The sequence below is a fragment of the Chiloscyllium plagiosum genome, unplaced genomic scaffold (genome assembly GCF_037043375.1).
Source record: "Chiloscyllium plagiosum isolate Xiang-an unplaced genomic scaffold, Cpla_swu_hap1 HiC_scaffold_53X, whole genome shotgun sequence".
Taxonomy (NCBI): domain Eukaryota; kingdom Metazoa; phylum Chordata; class Chondrichthyes; order Orectolobiformes; family Hemiscylliidae; genus Chiloscyllium; species Chiloscyllium plagiosum.
The window spans coordinates 22,727,427-22,744,430 of record NW_028270191.1 but is presented as its reverse complement, the minus strand read 5'-3'; the positions used below and the strand labels follow the sequence as shown (position 1 = coordinate 22,744,430).

General features: G+C 54.5%; 1 protein-coding gene across 7 annotated transcripts in view; it reads left to right on the top strand.

The window, feature by feature from the left end:
* LOC122543290 (RNA-binding motif, single-stranded-interacting protein 2-like) overlaps positions 1 to 17,004 on the top strand; it is a 261,569-nt gene that overhangs the window by 199,635 nt on the left and 44,930 nt on the right. For all 7 annotated transcript variants that reach the window (XM_043681795.2, XM_043681792.2, XM_043681793.2 and 4 more), the window contains exon 5: positions 5,444 to 5,601. In XM_043681795.2, the coding sequence (XP_043537730.1) occupies positions 5,444 to 5,601 (158 nt within the window). The remainder of the gene's footprint in view (positions 1 to 5,443; positions 5,602 to 17,004) is intronic.

Sequence of the window (17,004 nt, the reverse complement as noted above, 5' to 3'; positions counted from 1 at the left end):
TGATTATGTACTGTATCCAGTGAGTGATATTTGACGAGGAGAGCCATTATCTCACTGGATAGTTTTGATAGGCCCAATGTCGGCATCAAGCTTTCATGGTGAGCAGATGACTGAGGCTCTGTTCGTGAGATTGCTGATCAGATTGCTCTTCGAACATATGGGTCTGTCGGAAACCCGACCTGTATATTCATCAGCGAAAGTTGGCTTTTGATAGATTTTTTGATATCTGGTTGGCATGGACAGGTTGGACCAAAGGGTCTGTTTCCATGCTGTACATCTCTATGACTCTCTTCATTTTTATGCCATGAGAATGAGCATTTATGTCCCATCCCTCATTGCCCATATAAAGGTGGTGGTGAGCTGCTGCCCTGAGCTGCTGTAGTCCATGTGCTGTGGGTTGACCCACAATGCCATTAGGGAAGGAATTCCAGGATTTTGACCCAATGACACTGAAGGAACAGCGATATATTTCCAAGTCAGGATGGTGAGTGGCTTGGAGGGGAACTTGAAGGTGGTGTTCCCATGTATCTGCTGCCCTTGTCCTTCTAGATGAAAGTAGTTATGGGTTTGAAAGGTGCTGTCTGAGGATCTTTGGTAAATTTCGGCAGTGCATCTTGTAGATAGTACACACTGCTACTACTGAGGGGGGTGGATGTTTGTGGATGTGGTGCCAATCAAATGGGCTCCTTTGTCCTGGATGGTATCAAGCTTCTTGAGTTTTGTTGGAGCTGCCCCCATCCAGGCAAGTGGGGAGTATTCCATCACAGTCCTGACTGGTGCCTTGTAGATGGTGAACAGGCTTTGGGGAGTCACAAGATAAGTTACTCACTGCAATAGTCCTAGCCGCTGACCTGCTCTTGGAGCCGCTGTGTTTATGTGGTGAGTCCAGTTGAGTTTCTGGTCAATGATAATACCCAGAATATTGATAGTGGGGGATTCAGTGAAGTTAACACCGCTGAATGTTAAGGGGCAGTGATTAGATTATCTTTTATTGGTGATGGTAATAGCCTGACATTTGTGTGGTCAAGTGTTACTTGCCACCTGTCAGCCCAAGCTTGGACACTGTCCAGATCTTGCTGCATTTGAGCATGGACTACTTTAGTATCTGAGGAGATGCAAATGCTGGTCAACATGGTGCAATCATCGGTGAACTTCCCCACTTCTGTCCTTATGATGGAGGGAAGGTCATTAATGAAGCAGCTGAAGATGGTTGTGCCTGGGACACTACTCTGAGGAATTCCTGCAGAGATGTCCTGGAGCTGAGATGACTGACCTCCAACAACCACGACTGTCTTCCTATGTGTCAGGTATGACTCCAACCACTGCAGAGTTTGCGCCCCCCCTCCATTACCCATTGATTTCAGTTTTGCTCGGGCTCCTTGATGCCACACTCAGTTGAATGCAGCCTTGATGTCAAGGGCTGTCCCTCTCCCCTCCCCTCTGGAATTCAGCTCTTTTGTCCATGTTTGAACCAAGGCTGTAATGAGGTCAGGAGCTGAGTGACCCTGGTGGAACCCAAACTGGGTGTCACTGAGCAGGTTATTGCTGAGCAGGTGCTGCTTGATAGCACTGTGGATGGCACCTTCCATCACTTTACTGATGATCGAGAGTAGACTGATGGGGCAGTAATTGATCAGGTTGGGCTTGTGTACCGGACATACCTGGGCAATTTCCCACATTGTTAGTTGGATGTCAGTGTTGTAACTGAATTGGACCAGCTTGGCTAGGGGAGCGGCAAGGTTTGGAGCACAAGCCTTCAGTACACTTGCTGGAATGTTGTCAGGGCCCTTAGCCCTTGCAGTATCCAGTGTCTCCAACTGTTTCTTGGTATCATGTGGAGTGAATCAGATTGGCTGAAGATTGGTTTCTGTGATGCTGGGGACCACTGGAGGGGGCTGAGATGGATCATCCACTCAGCACTTCTGGCTGAAGATTGCTGTGAAAGCCTCAGCCTTATCATTTGCACTGCTGTGTTGGGCTCTTCCATCATTGAGGATGGGGATATTTGTGGAGCCGCCTCCTCCAGTGAGTTGTTTAATTGTCCACCACCATTTATGACTGGATGTGGCAGGACTGCAGAGCTTAGATCTGATCCGTTGGTTGTGGGATTGCTTAGCTCTGTCCATCACTTGCTGCTTATGCTGTTGGCTTGCAAGTAGTCCTGTTTGGTAGCTTCACCAGGTTGACACCTCAACCTCAGGTACATCTGGTGCTGCTCCTGGCATGCACTCCCGCACTCTCCATTGAACCAGGGTTGATCCCCTGGCTTGATGGTAATGGTTGAGTGGGGGATATGCCAGAATGTGAGGGTATAGATTGTGCTGGAGTATAATTGTGCTGCTGTTGGTGGCCCACAGTGCCTCATGGATGCCCAGCCTTGAGCTGCAAATCTGTTTGAAGTCTGTCCCATTTAGCATGGTGATAGTTCCACACAACAGGATGGAGGTTACTCTCAATGTGAAGGCAGGACTTTGTCTCCACAACGACTATGCAGTCGTCACTGTTACCAATACTGTCATGGAGAGATGTATCTGCAGCCGGCAGATTGGTAAGGACATGGTCCAGTATGTGTTTCCCTCTTGCTGATTCCCTCACCACCTGCTGCAGACCCAGTCTAGCAACTGTGTCCTTTAGGACCCAGCAAGCTCGATCTGTAGTGCTACTGCAAAGCCATTCTTGGTAGTGGACATTGAAATCCCCCCACCCAGAATACAGCTTGTACCCTTGCCACCCACTGTGCTTCCTCTAAGTGTTGTTCAACATGGAGGAATATTGATTCATCCGCTGAGGGATAGCGTTATGTGGTAATCAGCAGGAGGTTTCCTTACCCATGTTTCTCTTGAAGTCATGAGCCTTCATGGGGTCCGGAGTCTATGTTGAGGATTCCCAGGGCAACTTCCTCCCAACTGTATCCCACTGTGCCACCACCTCTGCTGGGTCTGTCCTGCCAGTGGGACAGGACATATCCAGCGATGTGTCATACTCACGGAATCATACTTTACAGACAATGTCAGATTTCCAAATTTGGCACTAGCAAGGAGGACCCTGCAGGGTCAATGGGGCTGATTCTGCTGCTCTTTTCCAGTGCCAATGTTGATGTCAGGTGACCCTTCAATTTCATTTCATTGAGACTTTGTAGCGATTGGTACAACTGAATGACCATTTCAGAGGGCAGTTCAGAGCCAACCACATTGCTATATGTAGATCAGACCAGGTGAGGATGGCAGATTTCCTTCCCTGAAGGACATTAGTAAACCAGGTGAGGTTTTCCAACAATCAGCAATGATTTAATGGTCATCAGCAGATTCTTAATTCCAGATTTTTAAAATTGAATTAAAATTCCATCATCTGCTGTGGCAGCATTCGAACACATGGTCCCAGAACATTGATTTTCTGGATTAATAGTCTGGAGATAATACCACTAGGCCATCGCCTTCCTTTGATATACAGGTGTAGTAGAGAAGCCATTGGCAAAATCCCAACTAATCTATCTAAGGAAAGGCAGCTGATTTTGTTGCTTCATTTCAATGGTAAATTTGAGCCCACGATGGAGTTTATTACTCTTCGGTGCTGTGGATTCAAATATTGTAAATGTATCACCTACACATCCGGCGTTTGCAAGAGGTAGGAGGTTAGTGGTGATTCTACTGAAGACACACTTCTCCTGGTATTCGTTAAAAATGTTAGCAAGAGCTGAGCCTCAAGGAGATCCCATGGTAGCATCATCTGTTTGGGCATTCTGGTTTCATCGAACAGTGCCCAGTCTATCTCTGGTTGCCCTGGAAGGGGAAGATGTCTTAAGCATCTGAACAATGGATGAAGCTAGCTGTCTCAAGCAGCTACTATTGCAGTAAACACACAAGTGACTTTCATCACGAACAGGATGTATTTGCCTGTCACACCAATCAGTAATGTGATATGAGTTTCAGTACCGATATGATGTCAGGTATGTAGGCCGTATTCGATAACTGGCAGATCATATCAAATAACACTTCCTTTTGACTGTCCATAGTGGGCAGTTTGCCAACTGCACTCAACCAACCTGTGCTTACAAAATTCAGAACGTACTATCCAGTATGAAATGTGATTTTACTTGTGGGCAACATTTACTAAGTAACCCTGACTATATACAAAGTTCACTGGAATCCAATTTTAACAGAATCAGTTGGGCTTGCATTGTGCATGTGATGGGAGCTCCATATATTAACACATAGGCCTCTGTTGTTTTTTCACAGTGGTAAAGGGTTGTAGAGCTGCCAATCCTTGCTGCATTCCCCCATGGTAACACCCTGACCAATCAGAATTCACCTGTCTGGCCTGAGTTTAATCAGCTAACAAAGATTGACAGTTAATACTTCCTGCTGCATCTCCATGCCTACCATTGTCCTACCATCATCACCCTCTTCTCACACTGTATAAATTGGTGTTTCCTTTCAAAGTTTGATTTCTTGCATTCCAGTCCTGATGAGGGCAAGACAAAAAGTTTTGATTTTGTCTCTACCTTTTGCCATTTTTCTTGGGGATGTTATTTCATTTAATTTCATTTTGGAGAATGATGAATGTTTTAATAGGACTGATGTGCGATTTCCCTTCTCTCCCCACCGCCAATTCCCACATCTGCATGCAAATTGAAGTCAAATGTGGTTGCCATGGCAATGCTGGTAGGTTTTATTTCACTTCAAATGACAGAGGAATAGCACTTGCTGGTTGGGGAAACAATTATAGTTAGTTTTGGAATTAGAAGTGTGGCTCAGCTAATAAGTGTGAATAAGGTTTTAGGAACTCAGTCACATGGACTGGAAATGTCCCAGGTTGGATTTGAGCCGATAATTGACCATTAAGTGATCTTAAATGCAGCGACTCAAAAGTCTAGGAGGCTGGTGAAACGGAGGCCTACCTCTCGCTGGACCAGCAGTCGCCTGTTTGATTTCATCCAAATCTACCAGGAAATCAGAAGCGATTACTCATTGGCTGGCCTCACTATCTCAAGCAGCAAAACCATCTGACAATACGCTGGGTTAGGTTTTTTTTGGGGGAGAGTGGGTCTGCCTAACATTGAGGCCAACCTTGTGAGATACGGAGGGATTAAAACAAAGCCAGCCCAACGTGCACAGTTGGAAAATGATAACCAATGGTTTCTGAGGTTGTTGGTGGTGGGGATGGTCACAGGAAGGCCCATTTCCATAGCAAACTGCTGACTTTGTTCAACATATCTGCCTTGCCAATTGAAAAAGATCACAAGAAGCTCTTCCAAAGCTCATGCAGGAAGGATAGCAATTTGAGTGGAGAAGGCTAATAGCATTCAATGCCTTAATATGAATTTGACTTTTCCCTTCAGTTCAGCAAGTGAGTGTACTTGGCAGGAGAGGGGTACTGGGAAACAAGAAGCCGGTTGACCACAATGGAGCATCTCTTGAATCACATTTTTGTTTCCACTCCACAGCAACAAGAGCAGGACCCAACGAACCTGTACATCTCCAACCTGCCACTAACTATGGATGAGCAGGAGCTCCAAAACATGCTGAAACCTTTCGGTCAGGTGATCTCCACCAGGATACTGCGGGATGCCAATGGTACCAGCCGAGGTGTTGGCTTTGCCAGGTAAAGATGGTTTGAATCAAGGTGTACAAGCATGGGGCCAATGAGCTTTACCCTACTTGTGGGCTTGGTCTTCACTGGCAAGCTGGGTACCGGTTTTAAAAAAAGAGAGTCAGAGAGTCCTACGTCACAGAGACAGGCCCTTCGGCCCAAACTGGTCCATGCCAACCAAAATGTCCATCCAAGCGAACCCCATTTCCCTGCACTTAGCCCATATCCTTCTCAACCTTTCCTATCTATGTATTTGTCCAAATGCCTTTTAAATGTTATTAATGTACCTGCCTGAAATATGTCTGCTGGCAGCTCTCTCCACACTCTGTGCAAAAATGTTACCCCTCAGGTTCCATTTTATTCTTTCCCCTCTCACCTTAAACTGATGCCTTTTAGTCCTCGATTCCCCAACCCTGGGAAAAAGGCAAGCAGTTCCTGAGCTTGGGGCCCAGGCAACTGAGGGCATGGCTGTCAATGGTGGGGTTGAAGGAAACCAGGCATGCTGGACGAGGTCGGAATTAGAGATGCACAGAGATTTCTGAAGATTTTGGGGATTCAAAGTTGGGGTTGGCTTTTTATTCCTCCTCGTCCTCCACCCATCAACCTGTTCACGGATGGTACAACACACCTCTAGAACAGGTAAGATTCAAACCCAGGTCTGCTTGGCTTAGATGTAAGGACACTACCACTGCACCTCAGGACAGACTCTTCAGCAGGGTAACTGAAAAGGAAAATAGCAGAGGCTTGGAATCAATTGAGGCCTGCAGGTGCAGCAGGCAGGGAAGAAGGTAAATGGTATGTTGGCTTTCATAGTGAGCGGATTCAAGTAGATTAGATTCCCTACAGCATGGAAACAGGCCCTTCAGCACAACAAGTCCACACCAACCCTCCCAGATCCATTCCCCTACCCTATATTTACCCCTGACTAATGCACCTAACACTGGGCAATTTAGCATGGCCAATTCATCTGGCCTGCACATATTTTTGGATTGTGGGAAGAAACCAGAGCACCCAGAGGAAACCCACGCAGACACAGGGGGAATGTGCAAACTCCACACAGACAGTTGCCTGAGGCAGGAATTGAACCCAGGTCCCTGGCGCTGTGCGATGGCAGTGCTAGCCACTGTGTTGTCCAAAGTACAGGAGCAGGGATATCTTGCTGCAGTTGTGCAGGGCCTTGGTAAGACCACCCCTGGAGCATTGTGTGCAGTTTGGGTCTCCTTGCCTGAGGAAGGATGTTCTGGTGATGGAGAGAATGCAACAAAGTTTTACTGGACTGATTTATGAAGAGAAATTGGATTGGTTAGGACTTTATTCAGTGGCATTTAGAAGAATGAGGGGAGATCTCACAAAATTTAACAGGTTTACAAACTTGGTTTGTTTTGACTTCAATGTCGAAGGATGAAGGGCGACCTGATAGGAGTTTACAAAATTATGTGAGGCATGGGTAGAATGGATAATTGGAGTCTTTTTCCTAGGGTAGAAATGTCAATTATTGGAGGACGTAGGTTTAAAAGGGGAAAGTTTAAAGGAAATGTTAGAGGCAAGGTTTTTTACACACAGGGTGGTAAGTGCCTGGAATGTGCAGCCAGCGATGGTGGTGGAGGCAGACACAATATAGCAATGTTTAAGAGAAATCTGGACAGAAATAGGCAGGGAATAGAGGGATATGTACCACATAGAGGCAAAAGGTGTTTAGTTTAGAAAGGCATCATGTGACAGCGCAGACTTGGTGGGCCGAAGGGCCTGTTCCTGTGATGTTCTGTTCTTTATTCTTTGGTAAATGCAGAGTAAACACAGGAAGGATGTTCCCGATGACCGGGGAATCCAGAACCAGGGATCACAGTCTCAGGCCAGTTAGGACTGAGATGAGGAGAAATGTCTTCACCCAGAGAATGGGGAGCCTGTGGAATTCTCTGTCACAGGAACCAATGGAGGCTAAAACATTGAATGTTTTCAAGAAGGAATTTGATATTGTTTGGAGAGTGAAAGGAATTGACGGATATAGGAGAAGCAGGAACAGGGGACTGAACTAGATGGTCAGCTATGATCATATTGAATGGCGGAGCAGGCTTGAAGGGCCGAATGGCCAACTCCTGCTCCTATTTTCTGTGTGTCTATAAAAAAAACCTGCTTTCCTAGTGGAGTAATTGATGATGTACTACCTTCGTGGCTATTAGTGACGAGAAAAAAAATTCAATCCTCGATTAGCTCATTCCACCTCAGAAAAAGGAAGTTGACCCTCAAACTGGACTGGGTGAGGATATGGATGGTACAATGACTCCCCCTTGTGTCGAGACGGAATTATAACACTAATGATCTTTGAAATGTCTTCGTTACTGAGCTTTTATTGACAAAAAGTGACAAAGAGCAGGATTGTGGCTCCCCAGATGATGATGTGTGAAACATAGCCTCGTAACATAATGGATATAAAGTCAAGGGTCAATCCTAGGCTATGCTGACTTAGCTGGGGCATTAACATTGGCCAGAACCCTGCGCGTGGTGGGAGGAAGGTACCTGTGTGTGTGTGTGTGAGAGAGAGACAGTCGGCGTGTGTGTGTGTGTGTGTGAGAGAGAGGCAGTCTCGTGTGTGCACGCGAGAGAGAGACAGTCTGCGTGTGTGTGCACGCGATAGACAGTCTGCGTGTGTGTGCACGCGAGAGACAGTCTGCGTGTGTGCGCACGCGAAAGAGAGACGGTCTGCGTGTGTGCGCACGCGAGAGAGAGACGGTCTGCGTGTGCGCGCGCGCTAGAGAGAGACGGTCTGCGTGTACGCGCGCGCGCGCGAGAGAGACGGTCTGCGTGTGCGCGCGCGCGCGAGAGAGACGGTCTGCGTGTGCGCGCGCGCGAGAGAGAGACGGTCTGCGTGTGCGCGCGCAAGAGAGACGGTCTGCGTGTGCGCGCGCGCGCGAGAGAGAGAGAGAGACGGTCTGCGTGTGCGCGCGCGCGAGAGAGAGACGGTCTGCGTGTGCGCGCGCGAGAGACGGTCTGCGTGTGCGCGCGCGCGCGAGAGAGAAGGTCTGCGCGCGAGACGGGCTGCGCGTGCGCGCGCGAGAGACAGCGTCTGCGTGTGCGCGCACGCGAGAGAGACAGCGTCTGCGTGTGCGCGCACGCGAGAGAGAGAGACAGCGTCTGCGAGTGCGCACGCGAGAGAGAGAGAGACAGCGTCTGCGAGTGCGCACGTGAGAGAGAGACAGCGTCTGCGAGTGCGCACGCGAGAGAGAGAGAGACAGCGTCTGCGAGTGCGCACGTGAGAGAGAGACAGCGTCTGCGAGTGCGCACGTGAGAGAGAGACAGCGTCTGCGAGTGCGCACGTGAGAGAGAGACTGCGTCTGCGTGTGCGCACGTGAGAGAGAGACTGCGTCTGCGTGTGCGCGCGCACGCGAGAGACCGTCTGCGTGTGCGCGCGCACGCGAGAGACCGTCTGCGTGTGCGCCCGCACGCGAGAGACAGTCTGCGTGTGCGCCCGCACGCGAGAGACAGTCTGCGTGTGCGCCCGCACGCGAGAGACAGTCTGCGTGTGCGCCCGCACGCGAGAGACAGTCTGCGTGTGCGCCCGCACGCGAGAGACAGTCTGCGTGTGCGCCCGCACGCGAGAGACAGTCTGCGTGTGCGCCCGCACGCGAGAGACAGTCTGCGTGTGCGCCCGCACGCGAGAGAGTGAGACAGTCTGCGTGTGCGCCCGCACGCGAGAGACAGTCTGCGTGTGCGCCCGCACGCGAGAGAGTGAGACAGTCTGCGTGTGCGCCCGCACGCGAGAGAGTGAGACAGTCTGCGTGTGCGCCCGCACGCGAGAGAGTGAGACAGTCTGCGTGTGCGCCCGCACGCGAGAGAGTGAGACAGTCTGCGTGTGCGCCCGCACGCGAGAGAGTGAGACAGTCTGCGTGTGCGCCCGCACGCGAGAGAGTGAGACAGTCTGCGTGTGCGCCCGCACGCGAGAGAGTGAGACAGTCTGCGTGTGCGCCCGCACGCGAGAGAGTGAGACAGTCTGCGTGTGCGCCCGCACGCGAGAGAGTGAGACAGTCTGCGTGTGCGCCCGCACGCGAGAGAGTGAGACAGTCTGCGTGTGCGCCCGCACGCGAGAGAGTGAGACAGTCTGCGTGTGCGCCCGCACGCGAGAGTGAGACAGTCTGCGTGTGCGCGCGCACGCGAGAGTGAGACAGTCTGCGTGTGCGCGCGCACGCGAGAGTGAGACAGTGTGCGTGTGCGCGCGCACGCGAGAGTGAGACAGTGTGCGTGTGCGCGCGCACGCGAGAGTGAGACAGTGTGCGTGTGTGCACGCGAGTGAGGGAGACAGTGTGCGTGTGTGCACGCGAGTGAGGGAGACAGTGTGCATGTGTGCACGCGAGTGAGGGAGACAGTGTGCGTGTGTGCACGCGAGTGAGGGAGACAGTGTGCGTGTGTGCACGCGAGTGAGGGAGACAGTCTGCGTGTGTGCACGCGAGTGAGGGAGACAGTCTGCGTGTGTGCACGTGAGTGAGGGAGACAGTCTGCGTGTGTGCACGCGAGAGTGTACATGTGTGCACGCGAGAGAGAGTCTGCGTATGTGCACGCGAGAGAGAGTCTGCGTATGTGCACGCGAGAGAGAGTCTGCGTATGTGCACGCGAGAGAGAGTCTGCGTATGTATGCGCGAGAGAGTCTGCATGTGTGCACGCGAGTGAGTGAGACAGTCTGTGTGTGCACGTGAGAGTGAGTCAGCGTGTGTGCACGCGAGTGAGAGACAGTCTGCGTGTGTGCACGCGAGTGAGAGACAGTCTGCGTGTGCGCACGCGAGTGAGTCTGCGTGTGCGCACGCGAGTGAGTCTGCGTGTGCGCACGCGAGTGAGACAGTCTGCGTGTGCGCACGAGAGAATGAGAGAGTCTGCATGTGCACGCGAGAGAGTGACAGTCTGCGTGTGCACGCAAGACAGAGTGTGAGACAGTCTGCGTGAGTGCACGCGAGTGAGACAGTCTGCGTGTGTGCACGCGAGTGAGACAGTCTGCGTGTGCACGCGAGTGAGACAGTCTGCGTGTGCACGCGAGTGAGACAGTCTGCGTGTGCGCACGCGAGTGAGACAGTCTGCGTGTGTGCACGCAAGAGAGACAGTCTGCGTCAGCGCACGCAAGAGAGACAGTCTGCGTCAGCGCACACAAGAGAGACCGTCTGCGTCAGCGCACGCAAGAGAGAGTGAGACAGTCTGCGTGAGCGCACGCAAGAGAGAGTGAGACAGTCTGCGTGAGCGCACGCAAGAGAGAGTGACACAGTCTGCGTGTGGGCACGCGAGAGTGAGAGAGACTGTCTGCGTGTGCGCACGTGAGAGAATGAGAGAGACAGTCTGCGTGTGCACACGAGAGTGAGAGACAGTCTGCGTGTGCACACGAGAGTGAGAGGCAGTCTGCGTGTGCACACGAGAGTGAGAGGCAGTCTGCGTGTGCACACGAGAGTGAGAGGCAGTCTGCGTGTGCGTGCGCGAGAGACGGTCTGCGTGCGCGCGCGCGAGAGAGACGGTCTGCGTGCGCGCGCGAGACGGGCTGCGCGTGCGCGCGCGCTAGAGAGACGGTCTGCGCGTGCGCGAGAGACAGCGTCTGCGTGTGCGCGCACGCGAGAGAGAGAGACAGCGTCTGCGAGTGGGCACGCGAGAGAGAGAGAGACAGCGTCTGCGAGTGCGCACGTGAGAGAGAGACAGCGTCTGCGAGTGCGCACGTGAGAGAGAGACAGCGTCTGCGTGTGCGCACGTGAGAGAGACTGCGTCTGCGAGTGCGCACGTGAGAGAGAGACTGCGTCTGCGAGTGCGCACGTGAGAGAGAGACTGCGTCTGCGTGTGCGCACGTGAGAGAGAGTCTGCGTGTGCGCACCCGAGAGACAGTCTGCGTGTGCGCCCGCACGCGAGAGAGTGAGACAGTCTGCGTGTGCGCGCGCACGCGAGAGTGAGACAGTCTGCGTGTGCGCGCGCACGCGAGAGAGTGAGACAGTCTGCGTGTGCGCGCGCACGCGAGAGAGTGAGACAGTGTGCGTGTGTGCACGCGAGAGAGTGAGACAGTGTGCGTGTGTGCACGCGAGTGAGAGAGACAGTGTGCGTGTGTGCACGCGAGTGAGAGAGACGGTGTGCGTGTGTGCACGCGAGTGAGGGAGACGGTGTGCGTGTGTGCACGCGAGTGAGGGAGACGGTGTGCGTGTGTGCACGCGAGTGAGGGAGACGGTGTGCGTGTGTGCACGCGAGTGAGGGAGACAGTGTGCGTGTGTGCACGCGAGTGAGAGAGACAGTGTGCGTGTGTGCACGCGAGTGAGGGAGACAGTGTGCGTGTGTGCACGCGAGTGAGGGAGACAGTGTGCGTGTGTGCACGCGAGTGAGGGAGACAGTGTGCGTGTGTGCACGCGAGTGAGGGAGACAGTGTGCGTGTGTGCACGCGAGTGAGGGAGACAGTGTGCGTGTGTGCACGCGAGTGAGGGAGACAGTGTGCGTGTGTGCACGCGAGTGAGGGAGACAGTGTGCGTGTGTGCACGCGAGTGAGGGAGACAGTCTGTGTGTGTGCACGCGAGAGAGTGTACATGTGTGCGCGCGAGAGAGAGTCTGCGTATGTGCACGCGAGAGAGAGTCTGCGTATGTGCAGGCGAGAGAGTCTGCATGTGTGCACGTGAGTGAGTGAGACAGTCTGTCTGCACGTGAGAGTGAGTCAGCGTGTGTGCACGCGAGAGTGAGTCAGCGTGTGTGCACGCGAGTGAGAGAGACAGTGTGCGTGTGTGCACGCGAGTGAGGGAGACAGTGTGCGTGTGTGCACGCGAGTGAGGGAGACAGTGTGCGTGTGTGCACGCGAGTGAGGGATACAGTGTGCGTGTGTGCACGCGAGTGAGGGAGACAGTGTGCGTGTGTGCACGCGAGTGAGGGAGACAGTGTGCGTGTGTGCACGCGAGTGAGGGAGACTGTGCGTGTGTGCACGCGAGTGAGGGAGACAGTCTGTGTGTGTGCACGCGAGAGAGTGTACATGTGTGCGCGCGAGAGAGAGTCTGCGTATGTGCACGCGAGAGAGAGTCTGCGTATGTGCAGGCGAGAGAGTCTGCATGTGTGCACGTGAGTGAGTGAGACAGTCTGTGTGCACGTGAGAGTGAGTCAGCGTGTGTGCACGCGAGAGTGAGTCAGCGTGTGTGCACGCGAGTGAGAGACAGTCTGCGTGTGTGCACGCGAGTGAGAGACAGTCTGCGTGTGTGCACGCGAGTGAGAGACAGTCTGCGTGTGCGCACGCGAGTGAGTCTGCGTGTGCGCACGCGAGTGAGTCTGCGTGTGCGCACGCGAGTGAGACAGTCTGCGTGTGCGCACGCGAGTGAGACAGTCTGCGTGTGCGCACGAGAGAATGAGACAGTCTGCGTGTGCGCACGCGAGTGAGACAGTCTGCGTGTGCGCACGAGAGAATGAGACAGTCTGCGTGTGCGCACGAGAGAATGAGACAGGCTGCGTGTGCGCACGAGAGAATGAGACAGTCTGCGTGTGCGCACGCGAGAGAGTGACAGTCTGCGTGTGCACGCAAGAGAGACAGTCTGCGTGAGTGCACGCAAGAGAGAGTGAGACAGTCTGCGTGTGCGCACGCGAGTGAGACAGTCTGCGTGTGCGCACGCGAATGAGACAGTCTGCGTGTGCGCACGCGAGAGTGAGTCAGCGTGTGTGCACGCGAGTGAGAGACAGTCTGCGTGTGTGCACGCGAGTGAGAGACAGTCTGCGTGTGTGCACGCGAGTGAGAGACAGTCTGCGTGTGCGCACGCGAGTGAGACAGTCTGCGTGTGTGCACGCGAGTGAGACAGTCTGCGTGTGTGCACGCGAGTGAGACAGTCTGCGTGTGTGCACGAGAGAATGAGACAGTCTGCATGTGCACGCGAGAGAGTGACAGTCTGCGTGTGCACGCAAGAGAGAGTGAGACAGTCTGCGTGAGTGCACGCAAGAGAGTGAGACAGTCTGCGTGTGTGCACGCGAGTGAGACAGTCTGCGTGTGCACGCGAGTGAGACAGTCTGCGTGTGCGCACGCGAGTGAGACAGTCTGCATGTGCGCACGCAAGAGAGACAGTCTGCGTCAGCGCACGCACGAGAGACAGTCTGCGTCAGCGCACGCAAGAGAGAGTGAGACAGTCTGCGTGAGCGCACGCAAGAGAGAGTGACACAGTCTGCGTGTGGGCATGCGAGAGAGTGAGAGAGACTGTCTGCGTGTGCGCACGTGAGAGAATGAGAGAGACTGTCTGCGTGTGCGCACGAGAGTGAGAGGCTGTCTGCGTGTGCGCACGAGAGTGAGAGGCAGTCTGCGTGTGCACACGAGAGTGAGAGGCAGTCTGCGTGTGCACACGAGAGTGAGAGGCAGTCTGCGTGTGCACACGAGAGTGAGAGGCAGTCTGCGTGTGCACACGAGAGTGAGAGGCAGTCTGCGTGTGCACACGAGAGTCAGAGGCAGTCTGCGTGTGCACACGAGAGTCAGAGGCAGTCTGCGTGTGCACGCGAGAGTGAGAGGCAGTCTGCGTGTGCGCACACGAGAGTGAGGGGCAGTCTGCGTGCGCGCACGCCAGAGACAGTCTGCGTGCGCGCACGCGAGTGAGACAGTCTGCGTGCGCGCGCGAGAGTGAGAGGCTGTCTGCGTGCGCGCACGCGAGTGAGACAGTCTGCGTGCGCGCACGCGAGGGTGAGAGGCAGTCTGCGTGTGCGAACGCGAGAGTGAGACACAGTCTGCGTGTGCGCACGCGAGAGACAGTCTGCGTGCGCGCACGCGAGAGACAGTCTGCGTGCGGGCACGCGAGAGACAGTCTGCGTGCGGGCACGCGAGTGAGACAGTCTGCGTGCGGGCACGCGAGTGAGACAGTCTGCGTGCGGGCACGCGAGTGAGACAGTCTGCGTGCGGGCACGCGAGTGAGACAGTCTGCGTGCGGGCACGCGAGTGAGACAGTCTGCGTGCGGGCACGCGAGTGAGACAGTCTGCGTGCGGGCACGCGAGTGAGACAGTCTGCGTGTGCGCACGCGAGTGAGACAGTCTGCGTGCGCGCACGCGAGTGAGAAAGACAGTCTGCGTGCGGGCACGCGAGATGAGTGAGTGACAGTCTGCGTGTGTGCACGCAAGAGAGTGAGAGACAGTCTGCGTGTGGGCATGCGAGATGAGTGAGGCAGTCTGCGTGTGTGCACGCGAGATGAGTGAGGCAGTCTGCGTGTGCACGCAAGAGAGTGAGAGACAGTCTGCATGTGCACGCAAGTGAGAGACAGTCTGCTTGTGCGCACACGAGAGGGAGAGAGACAGTCTGCGTGTGCGCACGAGAGTGAGAGAGACAGTCTGCTTGTGCGCACGAGAAAATGAGACAGTCTGCGGGTGTGCACGCGAGAGAGTGAGACAGTCTGCGTGTGTGCACGCAAGAGAGAGTTTGCGTGTGTGCACGTGTGAGAGTGAGACAGTGCGTGTGTGCACGCGAGAGTGAGACAGTGCGTGTGCGCACGCGAGAGAGTCTGCGTGTGTGCATGCGAGAGAGAGTCTGTGTGTGTGCACGCGAGAGAGAGTCTGCATGTGCACCCGAGAGAGTCTGATTGTGTGCACGCGAGTGAGGGAGACAGTGTGTGTGTGTGCACGCGAGTGAGGGAGACAGTGTGTGTGTGCACGCGAGAGAGAGTGTACGTGTGTGTGTGCGAGAGAGTGAGTCAGCGTGTGTGCACGTGAGTGAGAGACAGTCTGCGTGTGTGCACGTGAGTGAGAGACAGTCTGCGTGTGTGCACGTGAGTGAGAGACAGTCTGCGTGTGTGCACGTGAGTGAGAGACAGTCTGCGTGTGTGCACGCGAGTGAGTGAGAGTCTGCGTGTGTGCACGTGAGTGAGAGACAGTCTGTATGTGTGCACGCGAGTGAGTGAGAGTCTGTGTGTGCACGCGAGTGAGTCAGCGTGTGTGCACGCGAGTGAGAGAGACAGTGCGTGTGTGCACGCGAGTGAGAGACAGTCTGCGTGTGTGCACGCGAGTGAGAGACAGTCTGCGTGTGTGCACGCAAGTGAGAGATAGTCTGCGTGTGTGCACGCGAGAGAGTCTGCGTGTGTGCACGCGAGTGAGAGACAGTCTGCGTGTGTGCACGCGAGTGAGTGAGAGTCTGTGTGTGCACGCGAGTGAGTCAGCGTGTGTGCACGCGAGTGAGAGAGACAGTGCGTGTGTGCACGCGAGTGAGAGACAGTCTGCGTGTGTGCACGCGAGAGAGTCTGCGTGTGTGCACGCGAGAGAGTCTGCGTGTGTGCACGCGAGAGAGTCTGCGTGTGTGCACGTGAGTGAGAGACAGTCTGCGTGTGTGCACGCGAGAGAGAGTCTGCATGTGCACCCGAGAGAGTCTGATTGTGTGCACGCGAGTGAGGGAGACAGTGTGTGTGTGCACGCGAGAGAGTGTACGTGTGTGTGCGCGAGAGAGTGAGTCAGCGTGTGTGCACGTGAGTGAGAGAGACAGTCTGCGTGTGTGCACGTGAGTGAGAGAGACAGTCTGCGTGTGCGCACGAGAGTGAGAGAGACAGTCTGCTTGTGCGCACGAGAGAATGAGACAGTCTGCGGGTGTGCACGCGAGAGAGTGAGACAGTCTGCGTGTGTGCACGCAAGAGAGAGAGTTTGCGTGTGTGCATGTGTGAGAGTGAGACAGTGCGTGTGTGCACGCGAGAGTGAGACAGTGCGTGTGCGCACGCGAGAGTGAGACAGTGCGTGTGCGCACGCGAGAGAGTCCGCGTGTGTGCATGCGAGAGAGAGTCTGCATGTGCACCCGAGAGAGTTTGATTGTGTGCACGCGAGAGAGTGAGACAGTGTGCGTGTGTGCACGCGAGTGAGACAGTCTGTGTGTGTGCACGCGAGTGAGGGAGACAGTGTGTGTGTGCACGCGAGAGAGAGTGTACGTGTGTGCGCGCGAGAGTGAGTCAGCGTGTGTGCACGTGAGTGAGAGAGACAGTCTGCGTGTGTGCACGCGAGAGAGTCTGCGTGTGTGCACGCGAGAGAGTCTGCGTGTGTGCACGCGAGAGAGTCTGCGTGTGTGCACGCGAGTGAGAGACAGTCTGCGTGTGTGCACGCGAGAGAGTCTGCGTGTGTGCACGCGAGAGAGTCTGCGTATGTGCACGGAGAGAGTCTGCGTGTGTGCACGCGAGAGAGTCTGCATGTGTGCACGTGAGTGAGAGACAGTCTGCGTGTGTGCACGTGAGTGAGAGACAGTCTGCGTGTGTGCACGTGAGTGAGAGACAGTCTGCGTGTGCGCACGCGTGTGAGACAGTCTGCGTGTGCGCACGCGAGTGAGAGAGACCATCTGCATGTGTGCACGAGAGAATGAGACAGTCTGCGGGTGTGCACGCGAGAGAGTGAGACAGTCTGCGTGTGTGCACGCGTGAGAGTGAGACAGTGCGTGTGCGCACGCGAGAGTGAGATAGTGCGTGTGCGCACGGGAGAGAGTCTGCGTGTGTGCATGCGAG